At 38.5% G+C, this 22,456-nt stretch overlaps 2 protein-coding genes across 2 annotated transcripts in view; one reads left to right on the top strand and one right to left on the bottom strand.

Annotated features, from left to right (window-relative positions):
- Window positions 1-1,527: 1,527 nt before the first annotated feature.
- On the bottom strand, window positions 1,528-11,644 carry tmem41a.S (transmembrane protein 41A S homeolog). Its single transcript, XM_018238967.2, has 5 exons — window positions 11,520-11,644; window positions 8,472-8,625; window positions 7,064-7,225; window positions 6,031-6,169; window positions 1,528-5,007 (listed from the first exon to the last, which is right to left on the bottom strand). The coding sequence occupies exons 1-5, from the start codon at window positions 11,621-11,623 to the stop codon at window positions 4,796-4,798; spliced, it is 771 nt and encodes a 256-aa protein (XP_018094456.1). The 5' UTR covers window positions 11,624-11,644; the 3' UTR covers window positions 1,528-4,795.
- Window positions 11,645-11,731: 87 nt separating this feature from the next.
- ehhadh.S (enoyl-CoA, hydratase/3-hydroxyacyl CoA dehydrogenase S homeolog) overlaps window positions 11,732-22,456 on the top strand; it is a 33,578-nt gene continuing 22,853 nt past the window's right edge. The window contains exons 1-3 of the mRNA XM_018238966.2: window positions 11,732-12,007; window positions 14,232-14,320; window positions 20,712-20,918. Of these exons, the coding sequence (XP_018094455.1) occupies window positions 20,845-20,918 (74 nt within the window). The 5' untranslated portion in view covers window positions 11,732-12,007; window positions 14,232-14,320; window positions 20,712-20,844. The remainder of the gene's footprint in view (window positions 12,008-14,231; window positions 14,321-20,711; window positions 20,919-22,456) is intronic.

The raw sequence follows: 22,456 nt of genomic DNA, 5'->3' as shown, positions 1-22,456 counted from the left end.
GGCAGAGCCAATTTGTAATACCGGCCTTGGCAGGTGATTTACTGATTAGGCTAGTAAAATACAGGCCAGATGGCAACCCTATTCACTGCATGTTTTGCTTCTAATAACGCTTAATTATATCTTGGTTAGGATCAAATACAAGGATCTGTTTTATTATATACAGAGAAAAAGGAAATCATTTTTTAAACTTTAGACTATTTGATTATAATGGAGTCTGTGGGAGATGGCCTTTCTGTAATTCAGAGCTTTCTGGATAATGGGTTTCCGGATAACAGATACCACACCTGTACCTTGTACTTTATCTGTACTATACTATATTTAATCCTTATTGGAGGCAAAGCAATCCCATTGGAAATATTTAATGTTTAAATTAATATCTGGTAGATTTAAAAATATGGAGATCCAAATTACAAAAAGATCCCTTATCCGGAAAACCCAGGTCCTGTGGAGTCTGGATAGCAGGTCCCATACCTGTATTCTCTAGTATGTTATGTGTTTTACCACCAATGTTTTGCAATTTGAAATTAAAGGGTAAAAAGGACTCAAACATCTCCATTAGAGACAAATATTGATTTATTGTCAGACACATACTTGATTTCTTAAATATGAATATAAATTCCTCCATATATTAAAAAACATTAACAATGAAGAAAAAAAAAAGACATGTTTTCAGTGCTTGATGTTTCATCTATACATAATTTTAAGGCACAATGTCAGTTAACCCCCTGTACAGGATTAATAAAGTCTTGTAGGAGTTACAAGGAGACCTATAGCTAAACAAAAAAGCAAGCTAGAATTGGATTTTGGGCTCTTTAGTAGTGAAGATCTTTGCTTCCAAACGATGTCCCTTCTAGTTCCTTCTCTACAAAAATTCTTTTGTGTGCACATTTTAAAACTTTTGTGTACAGTTCTTTAAACAGTTTTGTCAGGTGAGAACCAACACAATTTTTTGTGCGTGCTGGCCTCAAAATCCATGTGCATGCACACAAACCCACACCTTAGAGGGAACATTGCCTCCAGATAGGCCCTCAATAGCTCCCCATTTGCTGGTGATTAACAGCAAATGCTCTGGGCTGCTGTCAGTTACCTGAGCTTAAAGGGGTGGTTCACCTTTGAGGTAACTTTTATTATGATGTAGAGTAATATTCTGAGATAATTTGCAATTTGTTTTCATTTTTTATTATTGAAGGTTTTTGAGTTATTTAGATATTCTGAGACAATTTGCAATTTGTTTTCATTTGTGTTTTTTGAGTTATTTGGCTTTTTATTCAACAGCTCTTCAATTTGCATTTTTAGCAATCTGGTAACTAGGGCCCAAATTACCCTAGCAACCATGCATCGATTTGAATAAGAGACTGGAATATGAATAGGAGAGAGTCTGAATGGAAGGATCAGTAATAAAAAATAGCAATAACAATACATTTGCAGCCTTACAGAACATTTGTTTTTTTAGAAGGGGACAGTGATGCCCATTTGAAAGCTGCAAAGAATAATAAGAAAAAGACAAATAACTATAAAAAATAAATAATGAAAACCAATTGAAAAGTTTCTTAGAATTGGTCATTCTATAACATAATAAAAGTTACTTTAAAGGTGAACCACCCCTTTAAGGACTGACTTACAATTTAAATTAAAAAAAACACCATACCATTCTTATTAGTAAATCCATTCACATCTGGTTACATAGCAGCTCAGAAACCAGTAAACTCTGCATCAGAATGTAATACTCAGCCCTGTAGCTTCAGTCTTTATAACAGACGAACCTCTGCTACCCCCTAACAGTTGCCCAGAGCACACTGAGCATGTGCAGTGTCAATGACACTCAAAAGATGGGCTAACAAAATCCAAGATGGCAAGTTTCTGTGCACAACTTTGCAGGCTATGGATTAGTTATAGGGCTGCTTCTAGCCCTATTCCTAATCAAATAAAAATATTATGACATGACTATATGTTTGTTCGCAATCATGATTGTAAATATCGCAAAGGTAGACAGAAGAATATATGCTACTAGTTCATTGGGTGCTATGGGTTACTTGACCTGAGGAAAATACCCAATGTTATAGGCACTGTGCCAGCCCAATGATACCACAACCATTTAGAAATGAAGATTTGCACCTCCAAAAACACCCTCAGTAGCTCCCCTTCTTCTGATTTACAGCACATGCTCTGGGCTACTTTCAGCTGCCATTGGGATGGGATCAACTTACAATATACAGGATATATGCACAACATATACCCAATACAAGGCCAAATAGTAATTAACTAATTGTACATAACATGGCAGCATAGAAACCAGTGCAACTGACATATTTAACCTCACTTTTCTGCCATTGTTTTGATGCTCTCTCATTAACCCTAAGCTTAGCTTCTCAACAACAGCCCAGAGCACACGGAACATGTGCAGTGTCACTGATACTCAAAACATAAGCCTAACTAGATCAAAAAATGGTGAGCTCCTGCGGACAACTTAGAACGCCTGAATCATTAGCTACAAGGCTTCTAAACCTCTGGGGTGGTACAATAAATTCAGTAGATTAAATAAAGGATTTCTAGCTATATTGCTTTTAGGCTTTAGTTCTCCTTTAAGACAAGAGTTTCTATATACAACAGACACCACAAAGAATCCTTTTGAGGTGGAAGTATTGTCCACCCTGGACCAGGACCTTGTTGGATGATTTAAAAAATAAATACCTTTTATATCTGCATCTATTAGGAAACAAATTCTTTAATATTATACCCTGTGTGGTTGGTTAGGCCTGCCTGACTCCAGACTGTCTCTACACACACACAGACAAGGACAGTAAGTGTCTCATTTCTATGGCAACAACAAACATGTGATGCTTTCCAGAGATTCCTTTATGAACATAATGCAAAGCAAGTGCAGGGACCATAACAGGTCCTAAATCTTTAGATATTAACTTTCAAGAAATTAAGTTTCTTACAAAATTGTAGCTTGGATAGTTTCCACTGATCCAATTTAAATATGTTCTGTGATGCACTGAAATAGTATGAACATGAACAAAATGTGATCCTGAGCATTTCAGCCATTAATCCTGAATTCTTTTGTGCTGTTGTGTTGAACAGATTGTGATCGCTTGCACATAACATCACAACTGTAATGCACACAGCACATAAACACCAGTGAGTGAGGATAGGAACTACATTCTCATCCTAATAATCGCATAGCAAGATGGTTGGAGCCAATTAATAGTTTTACAGTAGACACCCCAATTTTTCTTACTCACTGATATATTAATAGGAACATATAGTATATAAAAGAGGATGCACTATCTACTGTACACTTTAAATTCGACAACCATAAAGAAAAGGAGTCCATTTAAACATACTATGGAACACAATGATAAAACAGCATGAATAAATAGAAGACTGTGATACAGAACCATGATTAGACATTTTACTATATACTACATATACATTTTCATATTTCCTACACTTGTCTGGAATCTGTATTAATATTTACCATGGAAAATTGCGTTGAGCTCAGATTTGATTGATTGTGATATGCTTGGCTAAGGCAATGGATTTAACACCCATAATGCTGCCTATGTATGCAAGTGTATTGAACTTCTGATATTACAAAGTCCAAGTACAAATCCCAGTGTATACAGTATAATCACTAATCTTTGAACCCATGGCCAGCTCTATTCTTGCTGAAAAAACAGCAGCACGCTGCTGTGTTGAACTGCATCTCTGTGCATCTTGTACCAGTAAAACAAATGGGTTGCCATTACCCTTCTACCACTGCGCACAGACTATTTCAAGATAAAGAGAGGCTCCCAAGGTGTGCCTGTGTGTATCCTTACTCACTGAAGAATACCCCACTTTAAGGCATGTATCAACAACAGGAGCCCAGGCCAGGGGTCCACAGATAAGTGATTAGATTTACTTGGGATGGGGGGGGGGGTGCCAAAAACAAACAAGCACCCAGAGTGATTCAGACTTGTCCTTTAAATCGGGTGCTGAAGCTATTAAATGAAATTAGGAATATTATCACAAAAGTAGTAATGCCAATTAATACATTTTCAGTACTGAAAGAAAGTTTTGTTACACAAAATGTATATAGTCAACTGGGAAATGTCCTATATTCCAGAAGACCAATAACCAATCAAATGTTGCATGCAGAGGCTGACAGAATGATCTCAGAAGTGACCATGAAGAGCAGCAAGTGTTCATTATAAACATGTATGAGCACTGCTTCAGAACAGCAAGCAGGTGAGAATCCCTTGACTTCAGTTATCAAACGTCCTCAGGTATGGGCAAAAAGGAATTTCACAGACAAAGATAGTATGGAGGTGCTGTAGTGCTAGGACTCCGTTCTCTTTATTTAGGTACTTACCTGTAGCGTATGTGTGTATTTTACAAATACAAAATCCCAAAAATATATATAAGTATATATTTAAATCTGCCTTGAACATCTATATCTCCTATGACCGCTAATTTGAACGGCCTAGACAGCAGCAATTATTTCACATTTCACAGCAGCAAGACAGTAAATTTAACTCTTATAAGAATAAAAACTTTGCATTGCACACAAACGTGCTTTTTCCTGAACACACCATATAAAAGTAATGTTTGAGAACTCACGATTCAATATAAGATTTAGACCAGAAACACATACCTGCCATTACCAGTTTAAGACAATAAAATATTATTATGAAATAATAAATAATACAGATTAAGACATTGGTTCACCTGGCTAAAGAAACGATTACAGATTTCCTCAGTCTCTCATGGAGAAGTAGTATGGAGAGGACATCTCAACCAGCAAGAAGCCTCACAGAGACTTTTTGCCATTCAAAAAGAGATCCTTATTTTGTTCCAGGTTCTGGTGACTGAATCTTTTGACAATGGCTCCTGGGACTAGAGCAGTGAGTGCAATTGCCAGTAACTTGAGGATAGTTACACTGGAGAACATATCATCCAGTGATTTCACTTGGGACAAAATAGAGCCTGTCTGAACACAGATGAAGTTATATGGCAGAAGGCCTGTGAAGAAAGAAAGGTAAGGCTTCCTGTTAGAGGCTAAATGCCAGGTATGTATATAAAGTGGGTACTGTTTAAACAATGACATCACTCAAAGGACAAGGAAAGTTAAAGGAGAAGGCAAGTTAAAATCACTGGGGGGTGTCAAATGTGATTATAATAGCTTATCTTATACCCCAGGCCACTGTTCCTTTTAGCTAAAAACTACACAGGCCTATTTTTTTATTAGCAACATGTTGTGCTTCTTTTTTCTTCTGTTGTCTTAGGCCAGTGCGTTGCGCAGTAGAGTGAAAACCAACCAACAAGAAGGCAGAAGCTAATTTTTCTCTGTGATGCTACTATAGAAGTACCCTGGGCTGGTGCAGTTTTCTGTTGACAGGAGCACTAGCCTAAGAGGTAGCCGACTGCAGTCACTGAGGGGTGCTTAACATTTGACACCCCCAGTGCTTTCAACTTCCCTTCTACTTTAACAATGCCTTTTGTAAGTAGCCGTTTAGTAACAAATTAAGCAGGGATGCACCCAATACAGAATTTAGATATAGACACAATCCTAGGCCATGCAGTTTTCTTTTCCACATTAAACCCCTTGCCTAACTCTCAGCCCACGACTAGGTTCTCATATACTAGTTTCAAGTGCAGCTTAACATTTTGAAAGCTTCAATTACTAATGTCTTCAGGATTACTGCCCAGGGTCAGAGTGACTGGCAGATGGGAAGCCGGCAGTTTTGAAAAGTCTACAAAGAGTTGGTTGGAGTCGGCAACTGCACTTCTATAGATTAGCACCTAGATTAGTGAATAAAACCTATTGTCTTTTATGGAATCTTTGACTTTATTACATTTTGCTTATTCCTGTCATACATGATCTAGCTTTATGATGAGCTCTTGTTGTATTCTTTACTGGGAAACATATTTCTCCCAGCTCTTCTAAATAAAGTAAATTCTCATTTGTATATGATATAGAAGCATAATGATTGAGGCGTGTTGGCTGGAACTCTGAAGCAGAAAGGAAAACGAAAAAGCTCTTACCAATCAGGACAGAGCAGAAGAACTGTCCAATGGGTATGTTGAGAATAGGCGAAGTCAGATTCAGGAACCAGTTGGGTGTCATGGGAAACAAGCGAAGAAAGAGAAGGAAAAAGAAGAGGCTGCTACGATTCTCTTCAACCTTAAAAAAAGGCAACAGGGAAATAATACACACACACACACACATATATATATACATATATATACACATACATATATATAGTTGTATCTATTTAGTGCACTCTATGTTTAATAGTAAGGCAGGTCTTCATGAAAGTTTTTTACACTAGATGCAAAAATACCACAAAGCTCTCTTAAAATTGAATAAATTTCTAACACATTTTTCTAATGAATGAAATTCCTTGTCTACTGAAATCCGAATACTGAAAGCCAACATCTCCCTGGTTACAATTTACTAAACTCTTGTGCTTGTTACTAAAGTTCCTACCAGATTGAAAACAAAATTGTCCTGATACATGGCATTTGCTGTGTTTTATAAGCAAACATTAAACTGGCCATACACGCAAATATACAGTTGTAAGAAAGTTGAGATCATTTTCAGATTGTATGTGGAGCATCCTGACATTTTTCGTACCATGGCAACCGGTTGTTTAGTCGATCGGACATGTTAAAAGATTTATATTGGCGATATTATCGATAAAATCTCTGCATGTATTGCCTGACGATATCAATGGGTAAATGTCACTATGATTTGTCGGACATAACTTTACAATTGCTGTCAATTTTTCCTACTTAATCTGAATGGTTAATGGTGGTAGATTGTTAGACTGAAACAATGAGAATTCTTCACACAAAGAATAAAATCTGCACGTCTATGGCCAGCTTTATGCTATTAAAGAACTTAAGTTAAGGCCAAAATGTGTTCACCTACCCCCATCTTATAATAAGGTCAGCATGCATTTAGACATGACTACCTTTTCATCTAACACTCATGCAATTCTTTAATTCTCCATATATGTGCATTGTTTATTTCATGTGTATACAGTATAAGGGTGCCAAATAACTTTCCAGTTACCTTGCTTTGTAATGTGGAGACTTTGTCAGGAAAGTACATCACAACCATCTTCTTGCCAAATGCATTAGAAAGGAGATAACAAAACGTGGCGCCTATGGAGGTTAGAGCGCAGCACAGGAAAAGGCCCAACCAAGGCCCAAATAGAGCTCCACCAAGCAAGTTCTGTAGAGAAACAATGTTTTTTTGTTTATTTTAAGTAGTACATGAAGCAGATAATCACTGCAGAAAAAAAGGAGTAGTAGTTCCCCTTTAAATTACATTTACGTATGTCCCATTCTAAAAAAAGTTGTCAACTGGTCTTCATTTTTTGCCTTCCTCTGTTTGCTCTTACCAACTCTCAATCATAGGTCATTGACCAGAGCAGCTTAAAATCGCTTGATGAGACTACAACTTAAATTTTTTTTTTACTACTTATCTTTCCATTCAGGCCCTCTCCTATTCATATTCCAGTCTCATACCTCACAACATTTTTCATGGGACAGTCACGATTTTGACAGCTCAACCCAGCAGTCCTGGATTGTTACTGAAATGTCCTGACTTTCTCTGATTTCCTGCACTGAACAGCCAGAAAAAGATACAAAGTTTCTAACCTAATTGGCTTTTGGCAGAAAGCCAAGAATAGACACTTTTGTAACAATTTAAGATAAACAGGTATCTTGGGGAAACTGACTTGCAGCTTAAAGGGCAATTCACCTTTATTAACTGTAATAACACATAAAAACCACAAAAAATGTGTTCACTTTCATAACCTGCCAAATTTTGTAAAATGAACATGGTAATTAGGGGGTGTGGTCACAAAAATGGGCGTTGTCAAAAACGTTTGTCCCTCTTTCTATTTCCAAATTGTTGGAAGGTATGCAGTCTCTCATTCAAACCACTGCCTAGTTGCTGGAGTAAATTGGACTCTAGCAACCATTATATTCAGAAAGTTTCTTATTTCAATATAATTAGGCTCATATTAATTTTTCATTTTTGCGATAGTTCCCCTTTAAGTTTAACAGAAGTTTTGCCCAGACTCTGCGAGGGAGCCTGCATGCTTTCCTGTCTCTGTGAGAATTATCCTAAGAGAGTGATTAGGTACAACAGGTCCACTCTATCCTCCATTCAAGGAAGCTGCCAAATATAGTATTACATTATTCTAGCTACAGTCTTTGTGACCAGGTAGCCACAGATTGTTTGAAGCACTACCTCTACTGTGGGATGCAGAATAAAATATGAATTATAGAAGGGGACATGTTAGAACAGAGACAGTAACTCCTAGACAATACACAACTCAGGCAGAGCAAGCAAGGTCCAAAATCAGTAAAAACCTAGATTTTAGATGATAAACCATGATTGGCAACTGCTTTTTAAGATTAAATCACACACTTTTACTGTACTAAAGGTCTAGCAGGTCGTTACCCATTACCAGAAAGCTGGATCCAGGGATGGCAAAGGTTTGTTTGTACAAGTATGCACTGCAGAACAGGAGCATAACATATGTCTGGTGTTCCCTTTTATAGTGCTGCAAAAAATCTGCCAGTTCTCGTAACTCCTCCAGGTCTGATGGAAATACCAGCGATCTGTACAATATGAGAGTGACATAGCAATGGAAAGATAAAGAAATTCATTAGTTTGTTCTAAATTAAGATATTATAGATATTATAAGATAAGATATTATAATAATAATATAAAATAAGGAACTCATCAGCAATATGTAATAATGTCTCGCAGCAATGCCCACTAGTCTGCATATAAATCAAATAAAAGTGTCCTGTCAAATAGTAATATAACATATTATATCATTAGGCCACACTAGGGCATAGCAATAAACATAGACTTAAACAGGTCCACATGTAAATCGTTTGCCCTGAACTGCTCAGAAAACCACACGTAATGTTCTATATCTCATTTCACACACATTAGCTCCTGCTAAACTTAGCCAGGGAAAAACTCAATACGGACAGAATGGGTTTCACCTCTTAGTTAAACGGTCACAGGATATTTTTAATTGCAATGATGCAATGTCTAGCTTTGTGAGAAACAATCTTCAGGATTTGGAATGTCTAATATATAACAAGCACAGTATTGGTGAACTATTACTCTGCTGAAAGCTATCTTTTAATAAGCTGACTCTGCAAAACATGGATAGCCCTTATTAACAAATTTATTATAGTCCAGCTATAAAAAAACAAAAACACTAAATCAATGTAAGGGGAGATTGCCTACTCTTAGGCTGGATGCCACCCAGATCTCATTTCTATCTCATACTGACAGATATGATTGTGAGAAATAATGAGCTTCCACATACCTAAACCTAAACTCACATACTTTTTTTGATACATTAATTGCTCTGATAAAGCTCCACTTATTGCATTTACTATATGTATATAATATATTTTTTTTTTCTCAGTACTTTTATATGTTTATATATGTTTTTCTATCCCAGCCTCCCTCTATGGCTAATTCACATGCAAACAATATCAAAACATTTTCAATATGGCAGCAATTATTTTCCTCTGTTTTTGAATCTGGGAGTTGTTTTACCTATAGTATATACTGGTACTAGGTCTATATGCAATTAAACAACTTTAGCTAGTTAAATCAACAAGGAAAAGTGGGACAAAGCTTGTGTATACACATTTTAAATTTTTCAGGGAAGCAGGAGATAAAAATCATGTAAAATCTAGGAAACTGAAGGAAAAGAGTTAAACTTTAAGGTATTAGTTGCTGCAGACAAAACACGACAAATAAAAAATTAAAGAAATGTTCTCTTTTTTTTCCCATTGTGAAAAAAACTACACAGTGCAGGATAAAGGTAAAACATTGATTTATCTGCGCCTGGCTTACAGTCTCCCTTATAGGTACAGGCCAATGATCTTTCTGCAGATCCTGCTTGATAAAAATATAATTCTGAGTTCAGATAAAGCAAGCCCAAAAAGAGGCAGAAAAGTTGGAAATGTAGTCTATCTGTGAATGGCCAGCTGGAGAGAACAGTGGGGAAACAGCCACTTGCAAATTACTGATATAAGCAGTGTTTACTACTAATAGAATTAAATAAAGGGGCACTCTGAAAGAAACTCTGCATTATACTTGTGTATTATAATTAATAAAGTACCCCCAGTTGCAAAATATGAGGATATTAGAAGTTACCTCGGAGTTCCATGACCTGTATAAAAACACTCGGCCTTCGGCCTCGTGTTTTTATATGGTCATGAAACTCCTCGGTAACTTATAATATCCTTATATTTTACAAGTGGGGGTACTTTATTCACTATATATATGTATATATGTATATTTGTATTTGTCTATATATATATATATATATATATATATATATATATATATATATATAGACCCTGTCCCCATGGCCAAAAAAAGCAAAACTGTCCATCAGGTCTAATGCCCTAGGATCACAGACCCACACACCAGGAAAGGAAAGCCTATTTCCAAATGGTCCCAAGTTTTGTAGGACAGTTCCTGAAAGGCATTGGACTTTGTGGGAAAGTTCCGGAGATGTTGGTGCTCCAAATCACAATTATACATTATCGGAACTATCAATAACGGCTATAGTGACTTTTAAGTGGCCAGTAGAAAACACTGTCTAGACACACGTGATCAGTCATGGCGACTGCGTTTTTTAAAAAGTCGAGGCAACTCGACTAATCAATCTGTGTGCCTTCACCCTTGGTTTTATCGGTTTATTTTTCATTGTTCTCCAGCAATAGAAATGACAGGCCCATGTGTGCAATGTGAAGACAATACAGAACTTGCGGAGCATTATTGGCCTGGACCGGGGGCGTGTTACGTGCAAGCATAAAGGTTTGCTGAATCACTTGTGCAGGTGAGAGAGGGGGAGTGCTCCCATTTGTCTCCTTACGCCATGTGTGCAATGTGTAGAGTTGCCACCTTTTCTGGAAAAAAATACCGGCCTTACTATATATTTACATGTATCTTTCTTCCCTATTACCGTAATAAAAATTGTGATCAGCCATCGTTTTTACTGGCCAGGCCAGGTGGCAACCCTAGCAATGTGTCAGGCAGATTCTTCAGCATTTTTTTTTTAGATATGTATACCTAAATCACCCTAGAGCTGTAGCAAACCCCTACACATTCCACATCCAACTAGAGACAGTTAGTGAAGAGATGTATGGCGCCAGCAAGTAAATTAAACCTGCAGGGGGTGCTACTCTTTTGCAGTTATTCTAGTGCTACATTCCTGTTCCCTGTTTACCTGTGTCTTCACCCACTTGGCAATAAATGGACCTGCCCTCCGCCCCACAACCTGGTTCTCCTTCTGCACCCATAGTGCTAGTTCCCCTTCCCTTAATATGCCACATCTACAACTTTACACCATACTATGTCCATCTCTTACACCAAGCTTTAACGCTGCTACTGCTGCTGAACTACAATTCCACATACCCATAACACAACAACCCCCCCGCCCAATAAAATATATTCTCACTGCACCCCCTACCTCTCGGCCTCTTGTCCTCGGCCTGGCCGGAGTTTAGTGCTGAGAGCATACAGGTAAAACGTGGCACAGCCGAAAACCAGGAAGAAGCCGGGCAAGGAGCGCATGGTGCCGGACTAGAGCTGGGAAAGTATTACGGAGCGGGTAGGAACCGAGTATGCACGGGTTCGCGAGTACCCGAGAGGAATTGTTTGCGGGACCGGAAGTACAGGGACTATGTTACATTAGAAGCGTTTCAGCTACTGTGGCAGTACTGGACCACAGGCTTGGGGATTGTTTCATGTGACAAGGGGCGACGCACATAGACATTTGTCGGCTGAGACGGCACTTGCAGTCCGAAAGGGAATTTACAAACGTTTATCCAGTCTGGCTGAAGCACTTGGCACAGATTTACAAAGTGTGGCCAATGTGTTGTTGACATAGAGTCTACACTGCACTAATACAGCGGACAGTCGGGCACTTGCTTTTCTTGTTTAGCTGCCAACTAGAAGGTGATTATAATTGCCTGGCATGATGATGTGTGTATCTAATAGCAACAGCTCAAGACACATTTGATGAGGAACTCGCCTCATTTGTCACATTATGGACATGACAGACACATAGCAGGGTAAATTGTAGCAAATGTTCAGTATTGGTTTCTAGTGTGGTCAAGTATAGGGCAAGGGCACTGATGTTGTTAGGCATGAGGTTTTTTTTTAATAATAATAATAATAACATTATTTCATGTTAAAATAAAGCAGTGTTTATAGGTATGGTATACTTTAACTTAAAGGGATACTGTCACGGGAAAACATGTTTTTTTTCCCCAAAACGCATCAGTTAATAGTACTTCTCCAGCAGAATTCTGCACTGAAATCCATTTCTCAAAAGAGCAAACAGATTTTTTTATATTCAATTTTGAAATCTGACATGGGGCTAGATATATTGTCAATTCCCCAGCTGCTCCAGTCATGTGACTTGTGTCTGCACTTTAGGATGGAATTACTTTCTGGCAGGCTGTTATTTCTCCCACTTAAAGGAACAGTAACATGAAATTTTTTTTATTAAAAATTAGTTTGCCCTTAACGAAAAAAAAAACCGGCAACATGGCGATGATCCATCTGGCGCCTCTTGATTTCTCCTCCCTGGCTATCTCTTACAGAAGGCAGGGAGGAGAAATCGAGCGCCGCCAGATGGATCGTCGCCTTTTCAGAAGAGGAGCACAAGCGGAGTATCGGTAATAAAGTCTTTGCGAATGTAAAGTTAAATGTGTGCTGGTGTTTTTTTTTTTGAAAACTGTGCACACTTTCAGCCTTTAAAGGAGAAGGAAAGGTTAAAACTAAGTAAGCCTTGGGCTTCTGTATCAGACTTCCTGCCTTCAGCTTAAACCTCATTGCCCTGGGCAAGAGCATGCTCAGTTTGCTCCTCTTCCTCCCCCTCCCTTCTCTACTGTAATCTGAGCCCAGAGCAGGGAGAGACTCAGGCAGGAAGTGATGTCACACCACGTTAATACTGCAGCTCCTATCCTAAACATCCTAGAGCTTTTTACTCAGGTATGGTAAAACATTCTACAGAATAAATATAGCATTCTAGCTTGCACTATTGCAGCTAATCTATTGGCAATAAAATACCTCCGTAGCTTTCCTTCTCCTTTAAAGGGGTTGTTCGTTCACCATTGAGTAAACTTTTCGTATGATGTAGAAAGTAGTATTCTGAGACAATTTACAATTGGTTTTCGTTTTTTATTATCTGTCGTTATTAAGTTCTTTAGCTTTTTATTCAGCAGCTTTCCATTTTGCAACTTCAGCAATCTGGTTGCTAGGGTCCAAATTATCCTAGCGGCCATGCATTGATTTAAATGAGAGAGTGGAATATGAATAGGAGAGGCCTGAATAGAAAGATTACAGAGCATCTGTTGTTAGATGGGGCCAGTGACTCCCATTTAAAAGCTGGAAAGAATCAGAAGAAGAAGGCAAATAAGTAAAAAAAAAAAAAACGATAGAAAATAAATTATATAGACCAAGTGAAAAGTTGCTTAGAATTGGCTATTCTATAACATACTGAAAGTTAAATTAAAAGTGAACGACCCCTTTAAAGAAATGACCAGCCAGTCGAAACTGACAATTACTTATAATTTTATAATTAAAGCTATTAGTATCAAACACTAATCCGACTGAATTATTATGAGGGGAAGTCAGAATAGCTCTGTGTTCTCCCCAGGTTGTTTTGTCCGGGCATAATGCCCAGCTGCCACCTGGCTTGCACATATTAGCAAGAAGGGTCACAACTAGTGATGGCTAATCTGACCCGTTTCGCTGAAAATTTGTAAACTGCATCGAAGTCTACAGGCAACACATTTTTTTTCACTCTGAATCTATTGGAGTCTTTTTTTTTTTGCAGTGAATGCCTCCAAAGAATTTTGCTCATCACTAGTCACAACCAGCCACTCTATTTAATGCAACCTCCAAGTCTATCAACCGTTACACACCATAGAAGGAGGGTAATGTTAGTAGCATGGAGCATATGCTATCAATTCATTCAAAACCGTGAACACTAGTTGTGACCCTTCTTTCTAATATGTGCAAGCTTTTGACTGATTTAGAAACATGAGTTTTCTAACGTATCAAGCAATAAAACAGTACCTTGTACTTGATCCCAACTAAGATATAATTAAACCTTATTGGAAGCAAAACCAGACAACTGGGTTTATTTCATGTGTACATGACTTTCTTGTAGACTCAGGGTAGGACTACACAGACGATTTTGGAGCGATCCGACACACTGCGCAAAAATGCAGGCGTCAAATCAGATGCAACGGAAATAAGGTAAGTGAATGCATTGACGTATGGTGTTGCAACGTTGATCCGACACGACTGTCTGATGCAGATGCAGCATATGAGCAACAGGATGACGTTAAAAGAGAAGTATAACCCAAATCACTGATTGGGTGGTAATTTGCTAAGGACACCCAAAGTGACTGTAATTGCTAACTTCCTATGTTGGGATGGTAATCCTCTTCTTTATGAAAACACAACAACCAGGGGTATGTTAAGACAAAGCACAGCAATGTCTGGTGCCCTGATCCCCTGGGCAGAAATGTTTTTGTCATTACTGTATTGTGCATTCCCACAACTTTATTGGGCACAGGGAATACATGGGAAAAAAGCAGCATGATGTTGAAGACATATTCTATACTAATGTGCCCCCTTGTTTAGAGAAGAGGAGGGCTGGCTTGGAGTCACTTGGGGGGGGGAGTGCCTAACTTAATGGCACTTGCAATTATTTTGCACATACTTGCAGTGGTTTTACACACCTGGACAAAAAAATATTTGTCATTTCACCCAGTTCCAATGGATTCCCTACACAATCTTAATTAATGTAATTAAAGGGGTGGTTCACCTTTAGGGTAAGGCCAGACAAGGAGATTCGGGGAGATTTTGTCGCCTGGCGACTAATCGCCTCACTGAGGCAACTTTGGGCGACTATTCAAAACGCATCGCCGCGTGTGCATTAGCGCAGGCGACTTTGCATTCTAGCCTATGGTAAAAAACGCAGAGGCAGTTCGGGGAGATAGTCGCGATAAAGACGAGGCGATTAGTCGCCAGGCGACAAAATCTCCCCGAATCTCCACGTGTGGCCTTACCCTTAAGGTAACTTTTATTATGTTGTAGAACGGTCAATTCTAAGCAACTTTTCAATTGGTTTTCATAATTTATTTTTTATAGTTATTTGCCTTTTTCTCTTGAGCGCTTTCAAATGGGCGTCGCTGACTCCTCCTTTCTAAAAAAACAAATGCTCTGTAAGGCTGCAAATGCATTGTTACTTTTTATTACTGATCTTTCTATTCAGGCCCTCTCATATTCATATTCCAGTCTCTTATTCAAATCAGTGCATGGTTGCTAGGGTAATTTGGACCCTAGTTACCAGATTGCTTACTATGCAAATTAAAGAGCTGCTGAATAAAAAGCCAAATAACTCAAAAACAAAAAATGAAAACAAATTGCAAATTGTCTCAGAATATCTAAATCATACTAAGGGGCCGATTCACTAAATTCGAGTGAAGGATTCGAAGTAAAAAAACTTCGAATTTCGAAGCATTTTTTGGGCTACTTCGACCATCGAATGGGCTACTTCGACCTTCGACTACGCCTACGAATCGAAGGATTCGAAGTAAAAATCGTTCGACTATTCGACCATTCGATAGTCGAAGTACTGTCTCTTTAAAAAAAACTTCGACACCCTAGTTCGGCAGCTAAAAGCTACCGAAGTCAATGTTAGCCTATGGGGAAGGTCCCCATAGGCTTTCCTAAGTTTTTTTGATCGAAGGATATTCCTTCGATCGTTGTATTAAAATCCTTCGAATCGTTCGATCGAAGGAATAATCCTTCGATCGTACGTTCGCAGAATTTGCGCTAAATCCTTCGACTTCGATATTCGAAGTCGAAGGATTTTAGTTCCTAGTCGAATATCGAGGGTTAATTAACCCTCGATATTCGACTCTTGATGAATCGGCCCCCTAATGTTATCTCAAAGGTGAACACCACTTTAATACAAGTGCCAAATACTTCTATAAAGATAGGCCTCATTTACACAAGTCTATTAGACTTGTATTATAACAATGGATCTGTGACCAAGAGCAACATACAGGACTACATCTGGCCTCTCTGTATGTGAAGCAGGTTGTACTACATCAGTGTAGTTTCTTAAAGCAGAACTATGTACCAATGAGAGTGTCCTTTGTGAAACCTGGCTTGGACCCTAGTAAGTCTGTAAGAGGTGGGACAGAATAACTGGAAATGAATAGAGTCATTGGAATCTTTTTTTTTTCTGTCTTTTTATGAAGAAAAAGAAGATATTGCTCATAGTTATATAGTGTCTTTGCCACTGACTGAGAAAATGGTTTAGCTAATTACACTGCAGCTGATCTGCTAACAGTGTAGTAACAATAGGGGATTCAGGGTTCTTAGCTGCACCAATGGCCACATAGAAATAAAGCACTCATACCTAAAAAAAAACCAACAAATTTTAATGGGACTAAAACACAATGTCGCAGCCAGTAGTTGAGTGAGGGTGGTTAAAGCAGTGAAAATAAGCAAATAACAGTGAATGTGAAAGCTTAGTCTAGGAAAACATGTTGCTTGTCGTTGATGAATTTGCCCCCCCCCCTGGAAAAAATTTCTGTGGACGCCCAATGCGTGCAGCTATTTAAGATCTCATACAGTATAAGTCTATACAGTCCAAGGTCAGCAACAACACAGATAATAAGGTGCACAAAAGCTGACAAATGTACCTTGGAACCTGAGCTGCTCCTGGATCACTGAGCTGCCAGTCTGAAACTCCAGAGACCGGAACATTGAACTTTAAGCTTCAATTTTGGGAAAACGGTAAAAAATAAAAGATGGAAAGCAATTGAAAAAAGTCTTTGTTTATGGTGAACAATCTGATAACAACTAAACTGAAAAAAAGTGTTTGGAAGGTGAACAACCTCTTTAAAGGAAAACTGTAGCCTTGAAATGTTATACATTATGTTTTAGGCTTCTGTACCAGCCCAAGGCAAACATAGCCCTTTATCAGAGAAGATCTGTGTCTCCAAAGATGCCCCAGTAGCTCCCCATCTTCTTTTTGCTGATTCACTGCACATGCTCTGTGCTGCTGTCACTTACTGAGCTTAGGGACCAACTCACAATATAATTAATTAATTAATACAGATAATTACTACATGGCAGCACAGAAACTGGTGCAACTAGCATCAGAATTTAATAATGAGCCTTGTGGCATCTTCTGTTTGCAACAATCCCTAAGCTTAGCTTCTCAACAGCTGTTCAGAGCCCACTGAGCATGTTAGTGTCGCAGACACTTTCCAAGATGGCGACCCCCTGTGACAAGTTTGAAGTCCTGGATCATTGCTGCTTGTGAGAACTCACCCTGGTGGTCTAGTGTGTGTGTGTGTGCTGGTAAGTCCGTCGCGGCAGGGGCGCCACAGCATCCTTCCTCTGGTGCCCTAATGCGCATACTGAAGGCCTGACCGTGCCACTCGCTTCCTGGTGTGAGTGGGACATTGCGCATGCGTGAGAAATTAGAATATTTAAAAGCACAGGTGCCTTTCATGCATTGCCCAATGTAAAAGTTCCTTCTGAGTTCCTGGATGCTCTTTCTAGTCTGAGTTATAATTGAGTTCCTGTGTATTGACCCTTGCCTGCCCCTGACCTTGTATTCTTGCTGCCTGTGCTGACCCTGTATTCTTGCTGCCTTTATTGACCCCTGCCTGGCTTGACGACTTTCCTGATTAATATTCGGTACCGCATTTGATTCTGCTTAGTGTATGACCTTGGCCTGTGACACCGACCTTGCTTCTGCTACTTTCTTTGGCACCAATTTGTCCGTGTGGTTTCATCCGGTCTGTTCATTGACTATGCTACTGCTCCCCCATCCTATCCGTACACATTTGGTTCCTGTGCTTGCCCAGAACTCTCTCCTTGGTTCTCCCGCAATAAGACCTGACACCATCAAGGGCTGCTGCTATAGGCAGAAAAGTGGGCTGAGTCCGGAACCTTGGAGTTAGTTCTGGGTTTGGGATACCGAACATTACACTGCTATTGAGAAGGTGAAACTTTAGGCTGGTGCAATAAGTTAAGTATACAAAATATGGCATGAGTAGCCATATTCATTTTTAGGGTTTAGTTCTCCTTTAAACTATGGCCCCCTCCTCTGTGTATCTGACCATATACAACCGCTGATTTGTAACTCCATGCTCACTTGCTCTGCCCCCCTCCCCCATGGAATATACTTTCTGATTGTTTCAAACACATTCTGCTAATATTTTAATATAACACTGGCTTTCAACTTGACATCTAAATTTTTCATATCCAGTGGGAAGGACTATTAAAATGTTAACCATTTAATATCTATTCTGTTTGCACATGCCCGGAAATCCATTACATTGAACTGGAAATTGCACATAGCCCCGCTCATACAGTTTTTACAGTTAAACCAAGCGATACCCAAATATAAACTCCACTCTGCCAACAGTGAGTGTCCTAGAAATTTTTAAAAAGCTGCTCTCCTTGGTTGCACAAATACAACATAGGCTCCATCATAGGTTGACATTTGTTAATACTTGTAAACATGTGGATTCTGTCTCTTTACGCTATGACTAAGTTCATATGTCTGACCCTATAACATACCCCAAAATGAAAACCATTAACACAATGCACAGTTTAAGCTCTTTATGGGAGTTTTTAAATCAAATGAAAATCACACTCAAACAGATGTATCTACAATGCAGCAATGCAACAAACATGGGAAACTTGTTCATTCTGCTACAAACAAATATACTTACTCTATAGTACATCTTATGGATCTGTATATGAATACTTGAGTGAAAACCACTGACTATACTCTATATCTTAATAAAGCATTGACCACCTGGTTCAGGCAGATTTTAGGTACCAGGCTCTCATGAGTGTGAGTGATCTGCGCCTGTGCCTCAAACAGTAAAGGCAGTGAAATAGGCTAACTGTGCAGTCAGCGAGCGATTTAAATGTAACATTTAAATAGGTGCAGTTGTGTGCCTAAGTTTTGCCCCTTAAGATTGTAAATGACCCCATATATATCTATATATATATATCTATATATATATATATATATACATATCTCTCTCTCTCTCTCTCTCTCTCTCTCTCTCTCTCTATATATATAAATAACAATAATACACAAATCTTGTATTTATAGACCATTTTGGGGGCAATATAGGCAAATATAAAACATCCCTATGTCATACATGGGTTTTAGTTTTCTGTTCTCAGGGATCATCCACCAACCCAGACTTTGTCCCAGTGTCCCGAAAATGTGTGCTCTTTACTCTGTGTAGGCCAGATGTTAATGCAAAATAACATAATGAAGAATCAGATAGCTCTCACAGACAGCAGATGTGCTACTAGTTCAGGTTTATCGAGATCTCCACACATATCGGGGGATCCTCCCCATTTATCAAGCATCCAAAACATTATTGTGTCATAATTAAGTGTATTTATCAGTGAGTGATAGTTACAGTTCACCATTTGATGAATACACTTCTAAAAATCCCATAGGAATGACTAGAAAGTGGGTGAGCTTTTTTGTGGATATAATTAAACAATTATAAAAAAGAAAATTTGGTTTACATGCCTGGAACTAAAAGATTACTGGGAAGAAATTTTAGCAGATATAGGGAAAGTGACAAAGATTACAATTAAAGAAATACCTTCAATTTTATTGAACATAAGCTTAGAGAAGAATAGTATGCTATCAGATACACTAACCTTACAGTTGTTAAATGCTGCAAAAATGTTGATTCCAAGGAATTGTAAACCCACGCCTCCATTATATAAAGAAGAGGAGATTCCACATATAAATCATATTACAAGTGATAGATATTGGAAAGTGTTGGAACCTTGGAAATCTTTCCTAGAAGGGCCAATTCCATAACATGGATTTGTAAACTTAAATCACTGTTAAAATACAGTCGAATAAAGAATCAGTCGAATAAAGAATATGTTCCTGCTAGGAAGATAAGTATTTTTCATGAAATAACCGGTTGTTAAGCGATATTGGCGAAAAAAGTTAGTCCAGCACCCACTGTTTAGTGAATAAAACGGCCTTTATTGGACCAAGGGCATTACAGCAACGTTTCAGACCAACTGGTCTTTTATCAATGCTTGATAAAAGACCAGTTGGTCTGAAACGTTGCTGTAATGCCCTTGGTCCAATAAAGGCCGTTTTATTCACTAAACAGTGGGTGCTGGACTAACTTTTTTCGCCAATATTACCAGTGGGAGGTGGCCATTGGAGGACGTGCACCCAGCCAAAGAAGTGAGTTGCAGTTGTGCTGACTACTAATCTGCTGTTAAGCGATATTGGACCTGTTTAGATTGTTATATATTATAAGATTTTTTCATACAAAAAAATTTACATTTTTTGTGGGAGTGGGCATAGTCTATGAAAATGTATAATTCTCCCCCCCCCCCAAATTATTTGTTCATACATTTATGTGGGTTTAAACATTACAAAGCCCAGCAAACACCCTCCATCAAAGTCTGTTTAGCCATGCTAGTATAGTCTCTGTTAAACCTGCCAAGATATGTAAGAGTAGAAATAAACAAACAAATCAGAATAAACATCGACTAACAAATATGCACTTCTGCTTTAATTCATACAAATGTATTGTTTTTCACTAAGGAGTCTCGCCCACTGAGCTGCTGATTGGTCAAGTGTCTGAATAACCAATTAAAAGGAAGGGGCGGAACTTACCGGCACCAGGTTCCTAGTGTTTGTGCACATGAACTTTGTACCTGTACAGCAGTGAGTGGTGATGGCTGCTACACGAAGCTTGTCACGTACGGTGGCTTTGATCAAAATCAACCATCCTCCTGTCAATGCTTTGAGGTAAGGCTTAGAAGTGAATGCACTGTGGGACAGGTGGATCTCATCTAAAGTTGTTCAGTGGGTTGAAGTCAATGATCCATAAAGTACAAACCAGCAATTCTCGACCTTTATGTTCCTAGTGGTACTTGAACTATAACAAATGACATATTTCGACCTTTGCTCATTGTAGGATTCTGGGAGTTGTAGTCCCATAGTTACTATAGTTACCGATTAAACACGCAAAAGCTCAAGGCAAGTGCAACACTTTTGTTTAGGTGTAAAATTGAGCATATGTTGATAATATTGACAGAACGTTGCTCAGATAATAGCTCCGAAGTTATCAGCTTGGGTGAAATTTAAAGGGGTTGTTCATCTTTAAATTACTGTTTAGTATGATGTATAGAGTAATAGTCTGAGACAATATGCAATTGGTTTTCATTTTTTTATTATTTGTGCTTTTTGAGTTATTTAGCTTTTTATTCAGCAGCTCTCCAGTTTGCAATTTCAGCAATCTGGTCGCTGGGGTCCAAATTCCCCTAGCAACCATGCACTGATTTAAATAAGAGACTGGAATATGAATAGGAGAGGCCTGAATCGAAAGATAAGTAATAGAAAGTGTAAATAACAATACATTTGTAGCCTTAGAGTATTTGTTTTTTGGATGGGGTCAGCGACCCCCATTTTAAAGCTGGAAAGAGTCAAACGAAAAAGGCAAATAACTAAATAAAAACTTAAAAAATAAATAATGCAGACCTATTGAAAGGTTGATAAGAATTAGCCATTCTGTAACATACTAAAAGTTAATTCAAAGGTGAACCACCCTTTTAACAAAATAGACACTACTTTGTGTGTGTGTATTAGTGCATTGAGCACAATAGGCTGTATATGTCACCTGGTGAATGGCTGCAGTTATCTGCTAAAAAAAAGACATTTGCTGATTTGCAAGCTAAATTACACTTTGCACAATGCTCTGTGATTGGAAATGAGGCTTGCACACAAACCAGATCTAAGTTGCTATGCACCCGCCACTGAGTGTCTAATAGCCTTATAACTAGCACTTACATTGCATCGTTCCCTCTTGTTTCCCAGTACCTTTAGCTCTTCCATTAAAGGGGAAGTGATCTCCATCCTGCAGCCTCCAGCTGTTGCACAATATGGCTGTCAGGATTATTTAAGAATATATCCATGGGCTGTATTTTTCCTGGATGTGCATGATACCAAAGGTGCAATGCTAGGAAATATAGACTTGTTTCAAAATTGCTGGTAGCTGTAGTATTGAGTAGCAGCTAAACTGGCCAATATATAGTGAATAAAGTACCCCCTCTTGTAAAATATAAGGATATTATAAGTTACAGAGGAGTTTCATGACCATATAAAAACATGAGTCCGTACAGGTATGGAACGCCGAGGTAACTTCTAATATCCTCATGTATTGCAACTGGGGGTACTTTATTCATTATATATTGGCCAGTTTAGCTGCTACTCAATACTACACCTATTTAAATAAATACAATTTATTATAATACACAAGTCTCAGTGAGTCATGTGACAAAAATGAC

The sequence above is a fragment of the Xenopus laevis genome, chromosome 9_10S, assembly GCF_017654675.1.
Source record: "Xenopus laevis strain J_2021 chromosome 9_10S, Xenopus_laevis_v10.1, whole genome shotgun sequence".
Lineage (NCBI taxonomy): Eukaryota > Metazoa > Chordata > Amphibia > Anura > Pipidae > Xenopus > Xenopus laevis.
The sequence above is the reverse complement of the archived record's forward strand: the minus strand, read 5'-3'. Positions and strand labels throughout refer to the sequence as shown.

Coding starts and splice junctions, on each gene's coding strand:
- tmem41a.S (XM_018238967.2), bottom strand. CDS start 11,623: ATGCGCTCCTTGCCCGGCTTCTTCCTGGTTTTCGGCTGTGCCACGTTT. Junction 8,626..11,519: donor CGAGGACAAGAGGCCGAGAG/GTAGGGGGTGCA, acceptor CATATTGTACAG/ATCGCTGGTATTTCCATCAG. Junction 7,226..8,471: donor TCCCTGGATCCAGCTTTCTG/GTAATGGGTAAC, acceptor GTTTCTCTACAG/AACTTGCTTGGTGGAGCTCT.